The sequence below is a fragment of the Polistes dominula genome, unplaced genomic scaffold (genome assembly GCF_049000335.1).
Source record: "Polistes dominula isolate Pdom_NZ unplaced genomic scaffold, Pdom_raw_medaka contig_77, whole genome shotgun sequence".
In the NCBI taxonomy this organism is placed as follows: Eukaryota; Metazoa; Arthropoda; class Insecta; order Hymenoptera; family Vespidae; genus Polistes; species Polistes dominula.
In genome coordinates, this window is record NW_028301152.1 from 4,111,884 (window position 1) to 4,132,721 (window position 20,838).

General features: G+C 28.2%; 2 protein-coding genes across 5 annotated transcripts in view; one reads left to right on the forward strand and one right to left on the reverse strand.

The window, feature by feature from the left end:
* Fak (protein tyrosine kinase 2 Fak) overlaps positions 1-20,838 on the reverse strand; it is an 81,267-nt gene that overhangs the window by 34,435 nt on the left and 25,994 nt on the right. The window lies entirely within an intron of this gene.
* On the forward strand, positions 7,449-8,937 carry LOC149030667 (uncharacterized). The gene is made up of 2 exons (XM_089178156.1): positions 7,449-8,231; positions 8,583-8,937. Exon 1 carries the CDS (start codon positions 7,920-7,922, stop codon positions 8,223-8,225), a length of 306 nt encoding a protein of 101 aa, XP_089034282.1. The 5' UTR covers positions 7,449-7,919; the 3' UTR covers positions 8,226-8,231; positions 8,583-8,937.

Below are 20,838 nucleotides of genomic sequence, written 5' to 3' on the forward strand. Positions count from 1 at the left end.
TAACTGTAAGTATTATAAATTGTTAAATATAAATAGATAATAGAGTTTGGTTTATTTTATATAAGAATTTTGAGAACACTAAAAATCAACTCTTTATTAATTATTTTTTTAAATAAGACTACAAGTTACATATTAAAATAATATTTTTTTTTAATTAACTGACGCGAGAAAAAAAAGTAGTTATAATTTCTATGTAATCTTTTATGATTATTTTATAAAATACAAAAGATAAAAGACGTTTAATGAGCTGATCAATTGATATAAAAAAGAAAGAGAGAGGCAGACAAAAAAGAGTTTTTAAGTGGCATAGAAGTTGGCATTGCGGCCATCGTTAAATTGGGATCACCAAAGTCAACGTCGAAAAGAGCTGTTAATGTCACATGTCGCATGGTCATAATGGATTTCTTGCGATGTAATATAATGTACAGTAGAATATACGGGTAGTACGATTTTGGTATTAAATAAATAAAAAAAAAACATAGTCTAATAATATTTTGTCAAAAGAAGCTACGTTATTATTGAAAATAATAAAACGAATAAACAATTATTTGTGAATTTGCAAATATGAATAACGCGTATATTTAAAAAGAATGCAATAAATAAATCAAATATTTACATTACTGTGAAATGTTTTATATTTAAATTTGTTGTAAAAATTTCGTTTGATATCATTCGAGTTATATATTATCGGAAAAATAATAAAGTGAATAAAAAATAATCGAATTGGTAGATACGAGAATATGAATAATAAAAAATAAAATATCTTTAAAAGGATCGTAACAAATGAGTTGGCACGATTAATACAATTTACATTGATGTATAATAAATTATAAATATTTATGTAGGAAGTATTAAAAAATGTTGAGGATGGTAAAAATTTTATTGCAACGTTCGTTAAGTTTTTTTACGAGAACACCACGAAATCTTCAAAGTAGTCGCGCTCGTTTTGCGGAAATTCCGATTAAAAGGAGAACGCCACTGGGGAAAACGTAATTTTAAAAAGTCGTATACTCTTGGCACGCTATCAATTAAATTTATTCGACATTCCTATGTCTATGGCAGTTGTATTGTTTGAAATAGCTAACTAACATAATTTTCAGATAAATTGTACAAAATAAATTAACATGTCAATCATCGTATGGCTAGAAACGAAATCATATTCTGTAATAGTTAGTTCAAATTTTATAAGTATGTAAAAAAGAATTCTTTTATTTCAATGATTCTATACAAAATTTGTTTTATTTAATACACAAAAAAATATATTTTGTAATAATATATAAACGTGAAAATGTGCTATACAAATTTGAATTTGAATTGAAAAATTTATATCAAAACTAAGACGTCAACATATAAATTAAACCCGTGTAAAATAATGAAATTATAAAATTTCTATTACGCGTACGTGACACACACACAAAAATTAAACTAATTGTGAAGATTATTAAATAATCGTTTACTAAAAAATAATAATAAAATTATTTTTCTTCCTATTGGCAATCAAATTCAAAGAAATTCACTTGACATTTTGATAATCTTCTATTTCTTAACTATTGAAATTGTACAAAAGGCAGTTCAAACATAGATAAAGTTGTAAGTAGAATAGTTTCAGCATTTCATTCATTGTTTTACCGAACAATTCGAAAAGGATCTCGTAGAAATTTCTCACGAATGAAGTTACGCATGCTTGTTCTAACAATAAGTTAATTCAATTAAAATCGGAATTCCTTAGAGTTCTAGGTAAATAATCGTAAAGGGTAGAAACGAAGGAAGCTGAAATACCCAAGTTTCGATTTTTACTATTTCTCTCTTTTTCTCTCTCTTCCATTTTTTTTAAGAATTCCCAACACGTACGTAATCTTGACGTTGGCGCATCCTGTTGTACGACAGGATAGATTCTCGATAATACTTGAGAAAAAAAATGACGCTGATATATCCTTTTCTTTACGACACCGACATCTTATTCCGTTTTACAAGATGTCTAACGCCAAATGTTCGATCAATTCTCTTTCTCTCTCTTTTTCTGTCTCTTCCACTCGTACTTGTCAAATTCTTTCATCACAAAAACCTATTTTCACATTCTAATGTTCAAAATAAAAATTTTGAATAAAGTTCTTTTATTCAAATCGGTTAAAAAAATTAATTAATCAGTGTTATTCAAATAAAATTTCATTCGATCCATTTACTTATTATAAAAAATTCCATATTAATCCATAACAAATCGATTTATATAAATGATAATATAAATTTTTTTTATTCATAAACAATAAATTCAATTTAAGTAAAGTGTCATTAAATTCAGTTTATTCTTATTTCATTATAATCTTTACTTGATAAAAAAATAAGCAAATATTCGTTCATTAATACTGAATCAAATCATTATCAAAGTTTAACAAATGACAAGATTATTTTTATTTTTTAAATTCTTTCCTTTTAAAACACAAAAATAAAACTAAGCCGTAAATATTATTTCATTTAAAAAGGATCCTTGGGGGTAAGTTATCTTCGAGGCTTAGATCATATCATTTACCCTTTTTCAACCAACGTTTACTATTTTCCCCTTCTCCCTTTTTACTCCTTATCCCTTCTGACATTTCACCCTACACGAGATAGACAAACCCTAACGAAAAGGGGGATTTGGTTTCTAACCAAATGCGAACGGCCAGCATAACGTGAAGCATAAAGGACACGATTTCATCTCGTTTCTCCCTTCCTCCATTTTTTTTTTTAATCTTCCGCACATTTTTTTTTTATACCTCTCACCAATATCACATTTTATCTTCTATGTCTGTCACTTTCTCTCTCTCTCTCTGTCACTTTCTCTCTCTCTCTCTTTTTCTCTCTGTCTCTGTTTCTCGTATCTATGGTTGCTCGCATCGTCGCATTGGCCGAGTATATTGAGTTATCGATCCGCGAAGTCTCTGGCTCGGTTTCGAGTCTCTCTCAGGAGGATGCTGCAAACTTTTTTTTCTCTTTCTCTAAATACTCCTAGGAAATCAGGAACAATACCTAGTTCTTTAACTAATACCACACCGTTATGAGAAATTATTCCTTTTTACGGTGTTTCCACATGATCAAACATTGAAACGGTACTTTTATCTGATCAAAAGTATTAATTATTTAGAATTATTAGAAAGTCGTTATAAGTAAGTTTATAGTAGGTGATATGTTTATTAAAAGGATAATAAGAAAAAAAGAAAAATTTAATTTTTATTAAATAAACGTTGTCGGTAGAAATTTTTTTTCAATTTTAATCGAGTTCATTTCGAGAGAGTGAGAGAGAACAAGTCTCCTTTGGTCTGTTTCTTTTCAATTAATTGAAATATATTTTTATAAATAAATATTTGGGGTGCTTATTTTAAAAGTGGCCCATCTCCATTTATGTTCGAATCGAGATATTGAAGGGTTTGCGTTTCAATGCAATGAAAAATATACGTACAAGATACTAACAAGTTATAATGCTTAAATGTATCTAAAGGCTTTAAATTTATATTTCCTATGAAAATAGTGCCAATTATTAGGTGAATAATATGCGTTTTTTAACCACGAATGGAGTTAGGCTATTGTCAAAATCAACAATTTGATTTGTTATAAATTTCGAAGGGATCCAACTCCATTCAACATAATTGAAGATGCTTCAAATTGAAAAAAACAATACTCAATTTATTTTACATATCTTTAAAACACTTCAGAAACATAATTATTGATTATATTATTTATAAATAATAAATTCGATTGAAATTGAGTTTAATTAGAAAAACATTAGTCAACGACCTAGTTGATTAACCCCATGTTGGATTAATGGTTCCTGTCAAATCATAAAAACTAAGCAACGTGGGCACGGTTAATAAAATGAATAGATGACCCCTTCGAAAAAAAGAAAAGAAAAAGAAAAACTGTATGCAGAAAGATGCGAGACTTCTTTGATAGTATTGAATAGGTATTAGAAGGTATTCGTAGAGAAAAGTAATTCGAATCGTTAAAGGGAGAGTAAAAATTAAATAGATATTAAAAATTTTGCTCTTTGTCTATTACAAATTGGTGATTCAATAAAGTAATAAACGGAATTATTAATATAAGTGAATACTGTGTTGTTGGTAAATAATAAACTTTGATAAATAATTTTATAGAAATTGTTAAGAAAAAATGATGAAAACAATGTTTTAAGCTGATAAAGTTAATATAAGGGTTCGTATAGTTGTCTACTGTCTTTTGATTTTCATTTAACGACCAATCGTACGGAAATTCACGGCAAAGCATTGGCGGTAATTAAAACCTTCATAATTAATGATGAAGCTCTTTCGGAATAATAGTGAAATTTTTTTTCACTTTTTTTTCGAAACAAAGAAAGATTTACAAGCGTGCAATGTCAAAGCAACGAATAAAGGAATAACGCATAACGGTGGAGAATTATCTTCGTTGATGTCACATTAACGGGTATACGATCCGTTGAAAATAAGGGAAATAAAATACATTTTTATCTGTGAATACAATTTTTATATGAATTTCGAAGATTAAAATCGACATTTTAATACGTATTTCAATGACTTTGTTTTTTGTCTTGAAGAAAGAACATTTATAAATTAAAATATTAAGTATAAATATGATAATTACATCCTTTGGATATAAAATTCAAATTAATTCTATGTCAAATGATTAAAATCAGACTTACAAAGTACAATTTATAATAAATACACGTTATAATTATAGAATATATTTATAAAGGGTGCACAAAAAGTTAAAGTTCAGCCATATAAACATACTTTAATTCAATGCTTACATGATAATCATATTATATCATGATAAGCAGACCAAAATTCTGTGAGTATTCTTTTAATTAAATGGGTTATCTTATATAATAAAAATTAATAATTATAAAAAGTGAATAATTCTTTTATATGTATGACTTCAATGTCACTTAAAACGTTAACTATTTCAATATTAAAATGATTATCAATGAGAGATAATTATAAACATTATTTATTATTTATTTCTTTGTTTGTTTCTGTTTATTTTTTATTAAAATACCCTTAATATGCAATTGCTTTCTTACTAATATAAGAGACATTTAAAAATACTACTATGTTTGTTAGTTCAACTCAATATTTTAGAGCAACGTATCTTGTGGGATTAGAAAACCGTGAGAGATAGATTTTACGGTGCAACGGCTTGGCTGATGCACCAACGTTGGTGCATCAAGGCAGCATCGGAAGAAGCCTTCCATGCTTCGGCAGTCAAAACATTTTTACCGCGGTATCCTGCATCAGAATTTACCTTTCCTTTTCTACTTGCTGAGGTGCTTTTCCATCGCAAGATGAAAGATCTATCTTGGCATACTTTTTTCATTTCTTTTTGTAAAACCAATGTTTTACCTTACTTATTATGAGTCCACAAGGAAACGTTTACCGACTCTTTTCTTCCGGAGCATTAGTTTCTATCGTTTATCGAATTTTCTGCTTTAATATTCCTACCGGAAATGATAAAGTGTTATAAGAACGACTTTGATATACATATATATATATGTATACTACATAAATATAGATAAGAATATTTAGATTGAAGCGTTATATTTACACGCGTTGTTTCTTTTACATATGATTTATTTCAATATTTGCAATTTGATTTGTTTATAAATGATAAATGTTTCAGATAATTTTCCATTTTATTAATTTCAACAAGATTTTTAGTTATATATATATATATATATATATATATATAATAAAATTTTATTTAATACAATTTGTATTATCATTTTTATAATCATCTATATCGTTGTACTTCATTCGTTAAAAAAATTAATATTTGTTTATTTAAATTCTCCATTTATTATATCTTCATACTTATACTAATTTTGACTTATGATTCATTTTTTCTACTACCTATATAATCTTTACTATAAGAGATAAAAGTAATAGAGAACTCGACTCTACCGTGTTTCTCCATAACGAGAAACTTACGCTAAGGCTTTTCGTTTCCCCGTTGCTAATTACGAATTCACCCCTTGTATCCCGAAATACTATTCCAAGAATGTTTTTCCTCTGACAAACGTTCTCTCTTTGAAACAAAAAAGTCTACTCATGTACTAATAAGAAATTATAATGAATAATACCATGTTAATGCTAATATATTTATGTATAATTAAAAATTTTAATTATATATAAAGGTGTAATCGTATAATTAAAAAAAAAAAAAAATTCATCATTTTTAATTTTATACTAATTATGATATCGTATTTTCAATTTGATAAAATATTATAAATTTACGTACAATAAAATTCTTCATTATATCAAAATAATATTACGATTGATAAACAAAAGGAACAATATGATAATGGGCTAATAATTTGAATAATACGTGGCCCATTGCTGGGCCCATTAATCGGCCAATGATCAACTACCATTAATCGGCCGATAATAACTGCCATCAATGGGCCGATAATAACTGCCATTAATGGGCCGATAATAACTGCCATCAATGGGCCGATAATAAATGCCGGTAATGGGCCGATAATAAATGCCGGTAATGGGCCGATAATAAATGCCGGTAATGGGCCGATAATAAATGCCGGTAATGGGCCGATAATAAATGCCGGTAATGGGCCGATAATAAATGCCGGTAATAGGCCGATAATAAATGCCGGTAATGGGCCGATAATAAATGCCGGTAATGGGCCGATAATAAATGCCGGTAATGGGCCGATAATAAATGCCGGTAATGGGCCGATAATAAATGCCGGTAATGGGCCGATAATAAATGCCGGTAATGGGCCGATAATAAATGCCGGTAATGGGCCGATAATAAATGCCGGTAATGGGCCGATAATAAATGCCGGTAATGGGCCGATAATAAATGCCGGTAATGGGCCGATAATAAATGCCGGTAATGGGCCGATAATAAATGCCAGTAATGGGCCGATAATAAATGCCGGTAATGGGCCGATAATAAATGCCGGTAATGGGCCGATAATAAATGCCAGTAATGGGCCGATAATAAATGCCGGTAATGGGCCGATAATAAATGCCGGTAATGGGCCGATAATAAATGCCGGTAATGGGCCGATAATAAATGCCAGTAATGGGCCGATAATAAATGCCGGTAATGGGCCGATAATCAACTATTATTAATCGGCCAATGATCAATTACCATTAATGGGCCGGGGTTATCATTTGGATATTGAGCCCTCTATGGGCTATTAGAAAACGTCAATGATCGGCCGTTAGTTGTCATCCTTTGCCCGGCGATTGGCCATCCAAGGGCCTGTTTTCAAACTTTGTATGGGGAATTATTAATATCACTCGACTTGAAAAAAAAAAAAAAATAAATAAAAGAATAACTCCACCCCAACTTTTCACCTTTACCAACCCCTACCCCAACTTCTTCTTCATATTCTTCTTCTTCCTCTTCCTTTTCCGCGTTGTGTTTACACTTCCCTTATTATTTTCATTTAATTCTCATTCTAATATCTTCGACAAGGAAACATTTTTATTTCATAAAAAGAAAAAGAAATGAGAAATGTTTAATTGATCATTGAAGTTGAATTTTATAAAATAACAGATTCCCATGTTCTCAACCCTTTTCAAAGTTTGTTTGCATTTTAATTTATTTTCATTTCAACTTGTTCGTACACTTTCGACGGAGACTGTATCTTTCCTTACAAATAGAAAGGGATCATAATATCTCACGATTCATAAAAAAAAAAAAAAGATAATAATAATTACCATACGTGTTCCATCGACTGGTGTAAGTACCTCAAAACTAAGGCACTGAAGCAAGAATACAAGCATCCTCCGGCACTTTCTAAAGATGTACAGAAAGTGCTAAAGCCTATTTATGAGGATCTGACTAAGACAGAACTGCTGGAAAGATGTTTAGGTGGACATACGCAGAATAATAATGAAAGCTTTAATAACTGCGTATGGAACATGGCACCTAAACACCTGTTTAACGGCAAAAAAGTTGTTGAAATTGCGTGCAAAGTTTCAGCATTTATCTTTAACGAAGGATTTCAAACAGTGATGAAGATAATGGAAACGATGGGCATGAAACTTGGGCCAGGAGCGATCGACTTTGCTAAAAGACGCGACGACCGACGTATCGAATCTGCGAACCGTCGAAGCTCTGAGTGCTCAAAAGATGCCAGATCAAAGTGGAAGAAGGCAAGACTGGAAGAAATTGAAGAATATGAACAAGAAGAAGGTCTATTGTACGGTCCAGGCATCGCAGATTAAGTTTAGGTAAGAATTTTTAACGATTTTGAGTAGAAAAAAACTTTAAACGCGTTTATCTCGAAACTATGTTTTGAAATACTAGCTCCATCGTATCTCAAGAACCAGTAAACCGATTCTTATAAAATTTAATCCACATATTCTACACATGAGCTGTAACAAAGTGACGGAGAGTTTTTTCTTATATTTTAATTTTTACTATTTATTTTTAGTCAAAAACAATAAAAAAAAGGTCAAATTTACGTTTTTTTTGTAATTTGTCCACCATTTTTTTATTTATTGATAAAATTTTTATATAAAACTGTCACTTTGTAGCTGAAGTCATACAGAATATAAAACCATTTTACTTTTATGTTTCAGGTAAGCCATTCTCAAGTTCTGATGGAGCTACCAAAGCACTAAAGTTTTAAGGTGTTTTTTTATACTACTGTTTTTGCAATAAAAAATTAATTAAAATGAAAAAATAAAAATTCATTTATATAGTTTAAGACTCAATTTAACAAACCCAACAACTTTTAGATCGATATCTTTTATAGTTTTCTTGGAAAAAATTCGCAAAAATAGCCTTTTTTTTAGGTGCTCAGAGTAGAAGGTCCCCTTAAGTGAAATATTATAAGACAGAGAATTTCTAAAAGGTTCCGTGTTAAAGAATATAAATAATCTAATTTAGACAAGATTATTATAATAACAACAACAATAATATAATAATAATAATATTATTATACCTGTATAAATACAGAAATTTATGTAATAATAAATAAGAAATATAAGTTTATATTTAATAAAACAATAATTAATTATCTCTATTAAATTATAAAATGGTTCTTTCTTCCGACATATTTTTGCTGAACACCTTAGAAAACGGCCTTGAACTTGCACGAGACATCACGGTAAAGTCTAATGCAACCCTCGGTGCAGCGAGAGTGCACACGCCATCCGGTCTGTGAGCGACAATGAACAGCGATTCTTCGTTCCTTTCTTGCTTTCTTCTAGGCTCTCAATTTATCGTATAATTATAACGTTTATTTTCTCTCACTCTTTATTCCAACGTAATATTTTCTTCTTCGTCCAAGCTGTTTCTATGAAAATCTCTTACGTTTCATTTTTTAATCCAATAAAATACAAAAATAAACGAAGAAATTGCACGTTCTTTTTCTTAATTTTATTTCATCTCGTTATCTTTTGTTTTATTATTTATTTCAGTTACTAATTATTTATCTAACAATCGTTCATTTATTTTATTAATACAATTATGTACAATGTTTGTTATTTTAGATTGTTCATCATCTTGACACGGAAATGTCAAAAATAACGTTTCCATTAGTTAGAACGTTAGCAAATAAGGATTCTTAAATTTTGTTCATGAACGAAGTTTCGTTTAGAAGATGAAAACTCCGTCATGCAATGGGTTAATTTAATTTAAATTTGAAATAAAAAAAAAAACTTTATTTTCTGTGAAAAAATATTGTGATCTTTCTGTAATAGTCTATACTTACATTTATTAAATAGGTCTAGAGGAATAATATTTTCTTTATTTTTGTTTTTGTTTATCTAGTTTTAAGTATATCAAAAGTTGGATAATTAAGCAAGTGAGAAGCACTGTAGATAGTGTTGCGAGATACCGTGGTTACATTAGTTTACGCAACGTGCATATCGAGTCTTGAGAAAAGTCTGTCAGTTATGCAGCAACCTGGTGCACATGGTATAAGATGGTGTATGTGTTCGATATTAAATTGCTAATTGGCGAACTAGCCACAGCTTCAAGGTGTCTCACGGAGATATTTTAATCTACTGATCGGGATTATTTGTCACGGTTATCTCCGATGTGATTAATATTATTCACTTGGCATTATATTTCGGGATTTTCTTACGAGTTCTCCTATAGGTCGCATATGAGAATATCATTTTTATTATTGATTATACAAGCCGTTTGGAAAGTAATTTTAGATACTTTTTTTCAATAATTAATACTCAGTAGATCGACCTTTTTCCTTCTTCAAAAAAAAAAAAAATTATATAATGTGAAATTTATAGTATAATTTATACTAATTCGTACTTATTTATATTATAGGATAATTCATATTAAAATACCTGTATTATATATCATAAAAAAAAGAAAATGATACAAACTGTGAATGTATTTTATTGCACTTAAGTAGTATTACTATGCATATCGATAATTATGACAGTGGACTATGCAAGAATAATTAAAATTATTGATTTTTTGATTTATTTTATAATATAAATTATCTTCGTTTAAAATAAGTCCTTCAATAAAATTTTATAAATGTTTTGTTAGTTTCTCATATGATGATATTTTTTTTTAACAAAAATATGTATTATATTTATTTTTTTTTTTATGAGAATAAAATGAAAAGTCTATGTTCCGATAGAGACAGTTGACCAAAGAAAAATGGTGACATATCGATTCTTAGAAAGAATCCCATTTGGGTCTTCGAATCTTTCAGACTTAAGGAAGAAACTGTCAGAGCAGGTGTCTTTGAAAGATTTTCCAGAAAGCAGTGTTACAAATAAGAACTACGACATTTTAAGAATAAAAGCGAACCAAAATACAAGTAATAAGATTATTATTTCTTTTAAAAGGAACAAAAATAATAAGCAACATCGCTAAGATTAGGTGCGACTCATAATTCAAAAAATTAAATAATCTAAAATGTATATATACATATAATACATTGAAAATGAATTTAGCTACGTTTTATATTCAATTTAAGGATTATCAAATTTAGCATTTCATGTTTATTTTACATGCTAATTGGATAATATAATATAATTTAGTAACTCAAACGAATGCATTTTTAATATTTGTACATGTTAAAGTATCTTTTATTTAATTATAATATAGATCCTGCATAAAATCATATTTAGCCTAAATTAAATTAAATTGCCTTTAGTATATAAAATTAAGAATAGCTGTGAAATTATTTTATCAGCTAGTTTGATAAGCTCGTTGAACAAATTTAATGAGCACAATTATAACTTTGATGAATATTAAAAATTCTTTTTGAAATAATAATAATAATAATAATAATAATAATAATAATAATAATAATATTAATAATAATAATATATAATATCTATTTAAGGAAAAATATATATTAGATTATTAAATAAATTGTTTCTTAATTTTTTTATTAAAATTCATTAGGAACATTTTTAAAAACATTTAATTTTCATACATTGATTTAAGATATGAATAAAAAAAAAAAATGTTTAAAAATATAAAACATCTGAATTGCGAATAAACAACACAATTTGTGTTGGAAAATACTATACAACGCGATTAACTCTAATATCAAGTGTGGCAAAAACAGGACGTTAGTTATTATCGTCAAGGAAATGTTCGTGAATTCCGTAATTTCTTGGCGATAGTAAGTGAACGAGCGAATGAATGCGATCGAAAGTTTCTCAACTTTTTTTCTTTAGTATAGTGTACATGAGAGTTCAAAGAAGAAGATAAATCAACGCACTGAAGTGATTCACGATTTAACAAAAGCTTCTTCCAAGTTCACCGAACTAAAGTACTTCTATATATGTTATATACAGAATGAGTCATCTAATTTGTTCTAAATAAGTAAATATATACTATTTTATAACGGAAACATTAAGTAAAAAAAAAAACATTACAATTACTACAAATGATTTTGATTAAACCAGATAGTTATTTTTTCTTAACTGTAAAATTTCAAATATAAATAAAATCATTTATGTTCACTTCATCTGTTTATTCGATAAATTCCTAGGTGAAATTTCTTTAGAAAAAAAAAAAAAAATATTGTAGGTCGTACATAATTTATATTTATAAAATATTGTATAAATTAATTATCCAATATATTCAAATATACAATTTTTGTTCTATAATTTCTATTAAAAGCCTGTAATAATTTTCTATATCTATTTTAAAATTTGTCCTTTTATTATTTGTTAATTATTACAAATATATGACAATTGGATTAGAAAAAATTCATTGTATGTAAAATATATTAAATTAATTTTTGATTTGACAATTGATTAAAATTGTAAATCTGTATTGTTATTTTAATTTAGTATTGTATAATAATATTAGATTTTACTATTTATATATATTTTATATTATATTTTACTATATTTCAATTTTATATTTTTATTTTAAATAGATAAATTAGGTTTGACAGTATTATTATTTGAAAATGCATTAAATTATTTTTTCAAGTCACGCATGCTGCTATAATAAAAATTGTAAGCCTGCATTTGTATATAAAAAAAGAAAGAAAGAAAAAGAAAGAAATAAAGAAAGAAAGAAAAAAAGAAAGAGATAGAGATACACGCATCAAATAGTAAGAATGATACGGGACAACAATGAGGCACAATGATGTAAATAGTTCCCGTTTGAGATACATGCACGCGATGTATGTACATGAAATGTGTTTATAAATTGCGTGCAGTAGTGAGCATTTTTTAACGACAGAATTTTAATGCATCGCGTTATCCCTTGGACGATTCCCAGTTTCTGACTCATCATCGAACGGTCATTCGATCGATCGATGACCTTTTTCCTTGTATTTTCTCTTTAGAATTGAAGAGAATAACAGGTCGGTCGTGACATGTGATTTAATTAACACAACTCAGAACTAATCGAGCTTGAAAACGTGACATTAGCGTTGAAAAGAATAACAAGAGGAAAAATAGCCAACACTTACACGAGTGGTTTTCATTGAAATGTAGGACAATCCAGTTGTTCGTTTATCGTTTGCATAACGTGTCTTTTAATTATTTAAAAAGGATCATTATATTGAAATATAATGATGTGTGTTTCCACACACACTCGTCATAATATTATTAAAATATTAATCGTTCGTTGACATTATTGTTATCATTTAATAAATCGATTAAATATGCATCAAAAAGAAAATTTATTTAAGCCTCTCATTAGCTAAATTAATTCATTTCACAAAACAAAAAGTACAGAGAGTAATTGATAAAGTAATATGCGATACGTTGTCGTATCATTAACGATAAATCATAAAAATTATAATCATTTAGAAGGGTTAAGCCTAATTATTAAAGAAATTTATTTTAAATATAAAAAGTTAAATATATATTTAGGTATAAGGTTTGTTTGATAGAAAAATTTTCAACAGTAGCTTGTGAACATGCTACAGTTTGATAATAAATAAATGATATTCAAATTTGTAGATAGATAAAAACAATACATTTTTTAATTTTTATTTTATGAATAAAAATTTATCTTTTCCCTTATAATGAAACTAATACTTCGATGAAGAGTCTTTTGATCGAACCGCAAGACTTCCGGCTCGTACGATCGATCGATCGAAGTATCAGAGAAGGATCGTCGATTCTATCAGGGTATTTCCTGTGACTCCGATAGTTACGCATACCAAGCCAAGAACGTTGGCAAAAGAGTTCGTAGCTCTAGCAGGAAAAGATCGATCGGTTGAACGAAGAAGCACGGTTGCATATAGCGGTTTTGAAAAAGGTGTACGTGCCATCTCGCAGCTGCGCCCTCATAATTATGCGATGGGCATGTTCAACGACGTACAGTTCAACGTGGCGGATGTCCGATTAATTCACCTTTTGTTCGTTCGAGGACACTGCGATTGGCAGGTGATTTGATCAGAGCAAAGCTAAAGATTTTTAACGAATTTTTTTTTCTGAGAATAATTTTTATTTTTTCTCTTCTCTCTTTTTAAATAATTATTCTAATTTATTTATTTGATTGTACATTATTTTGATCATTAGACTACGTTTTATTTTATTTTATCGTTAAGATAAGAAGTATATACGAGGTTTTAAAAATTTGTCAATTATTACATTTTATTTTTTCGAGACAATAATGTGTGTATCATATGCATATATAATTCAGTTGTGTGATAACGTAATGATATGTTTTATTAATTCATATACTTTCCCGTGATATTTTAATATATAATTCTTATTTAATCTATAGATTTATTTGTCAGTTATTCTAATAAATTAGTTAATTGTGTGATAACTCTTCTAAAGCAATATGATGGGGAGTCTAACTTGAGACAGATCCAATAGAACATTCAATAGAACGTAGAGATAACACAAGTATCTTAGAGAACCATGAACCCTCTACGATAAAGTAAGTTTGAGTTACGAGTTCTATCGTAATTCCAAACATATATGTTTACTGAAGCCATTTATTGTTTGTTTTTTGAATTAACATATTTTCGTTGGGGTCTTTTCGAACTAGTTATCATTTAACTTCGTAATTATGATCAAGAACACTTTAAAAATAATTTTAAAATAAATTATTTTCATTTTTGTAAATAAACGGACACAAAATTCCATATGAATTAATCGATTGATCAAAATTTCGCAGATGTACAAAAATAAATTTAACTTTTGGAGTAATTTTGACGTCACGAGTAGATACGCTTGTATGTTCGATGGTAAGAACGATTAGAACGGCACGCCTAATTTCACATTTGCTGGGGTAGCTTCGGTCCAAATCTGTGACGGTACAGTTACTCGCTTCACGATGGATGCTTCTTTCTGCTACGGATTTAGAACGGGAAAGGGAATAGCAAAACAGAGAAAGAAAGAGAGAGAAAGAGAAAATAAGAGAGAAGCTCTGTTTCGGTCTTACGAAAATTTCTCTCGGGAAAGAAGCACAGAGAATCGTACACGAAACTCAAAATACTAGCTCGATAAAAGCATTTCCATTGCATCTTTGAGTTCCAGTATGTAAATATAGTTCTTAAAACATATTCTACCTTCGTATTAATAATTTAATACTAATTTTTTTAATTTTAAATTCATTTCTGTTTCCATTATTGTCACACTTTTCTTTTTAATTTAAAATTAGTTTTCATATGATTGTAGGATTTTTATATATTATAACTAACCCCTCGAATTCGTAAAAAGGAGAATAATAAAGATAATGTATTGTAACTATACTTAACAAACTGCAAGTATAAATTATATACTTTTTACTTAATTAAAATAAAAATTAGCAAAATTGAACGAATAAATGTCCTGTCATCTAGGATATTAATTAATGTGCGAGCTTTCAGTGAGCCACGTACGATACTTAGGTATTTTCATAATTGGGTGCACACGACAAACGTATATAACTTAACCCAACGTTCAAACACACGGTAACATAAAGCTACATCTAAGAGACGAACTTAGAGAAGTCAAAGTTTGTATCTGGTGCACACGTAAACGCATCTCGAGCACGTAGAAACGTGGTTTAGCGCGCGCGCACAGCTTCACAAGCGGAGAGGCGAGAATCTCGTGTATATAAATAGCTAGTTAGGGTCGATGGACAGACTAAAGAGGTGAACGCGAACCGTGAGACTCGCGGGTTTCATTCACCTGCACTTGAACATTGTATAAAAGAAATAAACTGGGTTTACGCTAATGAAGAAAGATTAGGCATAACGCATTGTTTTTAATTTTATGTATTGAGATGAAATATTGAGAACCAGAATGGACCAAGACACACTTTCTCTCAAAATACTCACTATTTGGTAATAAAACTAATGCATTTTTCAAATCTGTTTCTTATTGAATCTACAAAGGTAGAATTTATTAAGATCCACTTTCAAAACTGGTTTAAAACAAATTGACAAAAGTTTGTATAATTTTCTAAATTATTTTTCTCAAAATCATAGCTGGTGAAATGTTGATCCGACTCTGATTCGATTATGTAAATATTTGTTAATCGTGTATAAGCCTCAAAATATACGATTTTAACATTTGTTTTTTTCTTACCACTACATTAAGATGCACTACTTTGATTATACAAATTTGACGTACATATATGTAACTGTTTTGGAAAAAATAAAATGAAAAATGAGCCAAAAATTTAAAGGATGTTTTTCATCCCAATAGGTTGAACATGAGCAATAAGAAATAATGTAAAAGATTTTCTATTTATTCACAAAATTTCTTAAGAATTTGTTTTTTTCTTGTTGCTATAGAGTATACATAGTTACAATAGAATCCTAGGCTTACATGCAAATTAATTTCCTGTTTCAATTATGGGATTTATTTTCCACGTGAATTAATTTTTAAAAATTTACAATATAATAATTTAAATTGAAATTTTAAAGCAGACTCGTTTAACAAATTATAACGAACAACTTGATGGCGAACGTGCAGGCGTATTATTAATTTGTAAAATAAAACGGGCCGATAAATTTGGATTACGGTCGAACTCGTTTGATATAAAATGCTTTTCGAGATTAATGGATTGTCGATAAATAAAATGTGCGAACGCAAAATCTGGATAAATACGATACGACATGGTCGATACTATTTCGTCGGCTCGCTATTGTATTTCTTTTTGAAAAATGTGATATTTGAGACCGGAAACGAAGCCGAGTAAATCAGAGAAAATAGATGAGGAAATAAAAGAAAAAAAAAAGTAATACAGAGTGTTCAAATAGTCGATTTACTGAGAAAAGGAAAACAAAACATCAATATTAGTTTATTAACCTTTTATACTCCAGCACTTCAGTATAGCTAGCAATCATTGCACGTTTTTAATTAAAGAATTGTTAACAAATTTTGCCACTTTTCTAAATATCTGCCCTCCCCCCAAAAAAAAACGTTATTCTAAAAATTATTTTATTTTTTCTTCAAAAAGTTTTACACATATAATATGTTTAATTTTATATTATTTATGAATAATATTATATTCGTAAAATAACATAAAATAAAAAATGTAATTTTTTCAATTCATTGAAGCAAGTTTTAGGACACTCCTGTATATAGAACAAAAAAAAAACAGAAAAAAAGAAAAAGAAAGATAATATAATACGAGTAAAAGTATCTATCGATCGTTCTTATTCGTTTTATCAACCGTAAATACTTCGTTAGGGTATAGGAAAATAGAGAAAAGTATCAAGAGTGGATTTCATTTCAATTTGAAAAGGAACAAAACAAGATCGATCGATATCGAAACACTCGAATTTCTCTTCCCATTTTTATTTACCACCTTTTTGTGCTTTTATATTATTTTCCTTGGAAAGAGTAACATTAAAGAACAGAACGAAGTTCAATTATCGTAGAAACGTCGACTACTATTACAATTTTCATTTCTGAGCTCGTCATCTCCTGAATGGTTGAATATTTTTTAACTTAAAACTAACCAATCAAAATGAGGATTCTCTTTGAAGTCAAATAATATTCTCTTTCGAAAGATAAATTATTTAATTAAATAGTTTATTGTAGAAATCGTTGAGTTAACTATAGCTCATTTTTCTTTATTTTCTCACTGCGTTACATCATGGATGAAATTACACGGATGATTAATGTATCACGTAGTAAAAGAGTAATCGTCATTTAAAAACATTTTTCTCTATGAATCAGAATGATTGAAAGTCTAGAAATACATGAACGATTTTCTAACACTTTCTTATTTTTTTTAAACAATTTAATATGTATTAATCACTTAACGCATGAATTTTCTTGGAAAAATTGACCCAAATATTTATTTTATCTTGTAAAATTATGAATTAAATTTATTCCTACTTAATATCATCTAAATTTAAAATATAACTTATTTAAACAATTTACTCTGCTAATTGTATCATTATTGTTCATTACCTTTGGTAATAGATTAACGTGGAATCAATTTTTTTTTTTTTTTTTTTTTTAATATTTATATTATTATATTTGAAAGTGGCACGTGATAGATGTTTAAACGTTGCTATATACATTAAAAAAAAAAAAAAAGAAATAATTCAAAAAGTAGACTACTGGTAACTGTAATTACAAATTTTCATTGATTATACAGGTCACATGAATGACAAATTTATGTCCAGTTAAACGTTGAATGCGTTAACAATAGTCTACTAGTAAATAACGTTTGATAGTAGTACGAAAAAAAAAAAAAGATCAAACGGATCGTCAGTTTACCATGGTCATGACTTTTGTCCTCGATCATTGAATTTCATTATTTATTCATGCTCGTCAATTCGCGAGCATTGACCGTGCGCTTGCTACCGATTACCCGCATTTGCAGATACGAATTCACGTATCATTGGACGTAAAGATAAAAACAAAAAATGAATAAAAAATAAAATTAAAAAAGGACGATAAATATCGCTTTAATAATACGTGTGATAATAGCGTTGATCTTTGCTTGATTATTTTTACTATATATATATATATATATATATATATATATATATATATATATATATGTTTAGCGATTATTTATTGAAGCAATAAAAATTTCAAAATTATTCTGGGATACGTTTTATCAAAATTATTGTACGATATTGTGAAAATTTACATTAACCATTACACTAATTTTCCTCTTCTGTTTAATCACTGAAGTTTTCATCATTTCAAACATCATTAAAATATAATAAAAATATTATTATATTTATTTATAATAATTAAAATAAATAATTATTATAATATTAAAATAAATAATTAATTTTTAATAATAATTAAATTTATTTATTAAATATTATTAATTAAGCATAACATTTTTGGAATTTTAGATAGTTTTGAAAAACGAAGATAAAAATATCACATTAAGTCTTATAAAGTTTGTGACAAATCTTGAATTTTGGATAACTTCAAAACATTGTAGTTCTGTCAACTTTCAAAATTGTAAATAATATATTGCAAATTGGTTAAAAACAAACATATATTTACCTTTTTAATTTACAATACATCTATTTACACGAGTTTTCACGGTTAACCCTCGTAAAAATTGTTTCGTCAAATGTGTTGTAAGGGAGCCAACAAGTAAAAGAAAAAAAATTCTGAGATTACGTTAAAGAGGAAATAAATTGTGTAAAATAAATAAAAAAAATTAAATTATTTAATAATAAATATATTTTCATACTATCGAATTGATTTCAAGTGATCCATCTACTCTCATAGCAGAAGTTCCCGTTAGTCGTTTAGAAGTCGCAACTGGTCTCCGTCGATCGTGTTCGCAATGAGGAACTCAGGAGAATTTCGTAGGACGAGACAACTTCCTGTGGGATTTCAAAACGTGGGCGTACCAAACCGTTGTCTGATCGCTTATCATCGAAAAAATCATCGACTAGACGAAAAAACAAACGTTGTCTGTTACGGTACAAGCGTGCACGCGACTTTATCACGAATCAGTGATCGAAGGGACATACTCGATCGGATAAATCGAAGTACAAGTTTTTCTATCTCTTTTTCTTTCTATTTTTCTATCGAGAAAGTTGCTTAGGATTTCGGTAATCCGACGTAAGCCAAACAAAATATCCGATCCAGTAAACAAAAACCTTAGACGTTTTATTCGATAAAATGTTTTATCCATATGATACACAATCGATGTTTATTCAATAATATTATTTTTATAAATTTGTTTAACACCACTTCATAATGGTCTCGATTAATAAATAAAATAAAAATAAATTATTTAAGATGAAAATTGGCTGAAATTTGTTTCATCAATTGCATCATATGATTTCAGTGAATAAATTCTTGTACAGATTAGGTGCGACTGATATCGATAAGATGATAATATTTATACGAATTCGGTTGATATATATATATATATATATATACATATCAGTTCGACTTTATAATGATTCTACTTGTGATTGATTATTAATGATCTAAAAAAAAAAATAATATAAATAAATCATATAAAAAAAAAGTTGAGATTAAAATTATTTTTGCTATAGTTACGTTATATATCTATTCAAATAAAACTTTTTATCGATTGAATTTTAAATTATGTAAGAATAAATAATATAAAAAAAGATAATTATAAATTCTGTTACACTATTTAATAAGTCATACGATAAATTTGATAAAAATCTTTATAGATTAAACATAGCAATTGATTAGATAATAATACTTATGTATATTCCTCTGACATATGTTTGTCCTTGACAATGACTCGATCAGTAACTGATTTAGAAAAATAAAATATGCAAACCTAAATTTTTTTCCCCAATTACGTCATACGACCTTGACTCTCATCGGCCTTGATCTTTTCTTACGATCACTAACCCGATCGAAGCTTCATGATCTATAATTAAGCTCTTTGATTCTACTTCGTCACCTTTTTGTATTCTTCTTATATTATTTCTTCCTTTGAGAAATGTAATTTATCTAAAAAACATTTGATTCATCTTTTTAAATCATTTTGATCTTATTTTGAAATAGGGTTGATTAGAAGTTTTTGGATCAAGTTACATATCGGATGATATATACATATACATATGTAAATATGGAACACTGTTTCGAGAAAAAATACGGTAGTAATTAGTTTTATCACGAAAATAATAGAATAACTTGATATATTTTATGAACATGGTGTTTGAACAAACGTGAGTTTGCCACGACTTTAACGTTTCCAAAAAAACAACGCTGAATTAAATGAAATTTTATGATCTTGCACAAGACTTCTATGTATAATATTTTTTTAGGAGAAAATTTTTCTATTCTTTTCCCATGTATTCTGTTCTATTGAAAAATTCTAAATGTTATATACGGTATTTATATGAGACTTTCATTCCTCTTTAATTGCATCTAACAATGATCGAAAGATATTCTAACATTCGCTTGGAAACAATGGCAATACTAGTTCGATAGTAATCGATCGATAAATCATAAT

Excerpts from the sequence above, each read along its gene's own strand:
- LOC149030667 (XM_089178156.1), top strand. The coding sequence starts at position 7,920 with ATGGCACCTAAACACCTGTTTAACGGCAAAAAAGTTGTTGAAATTGCG.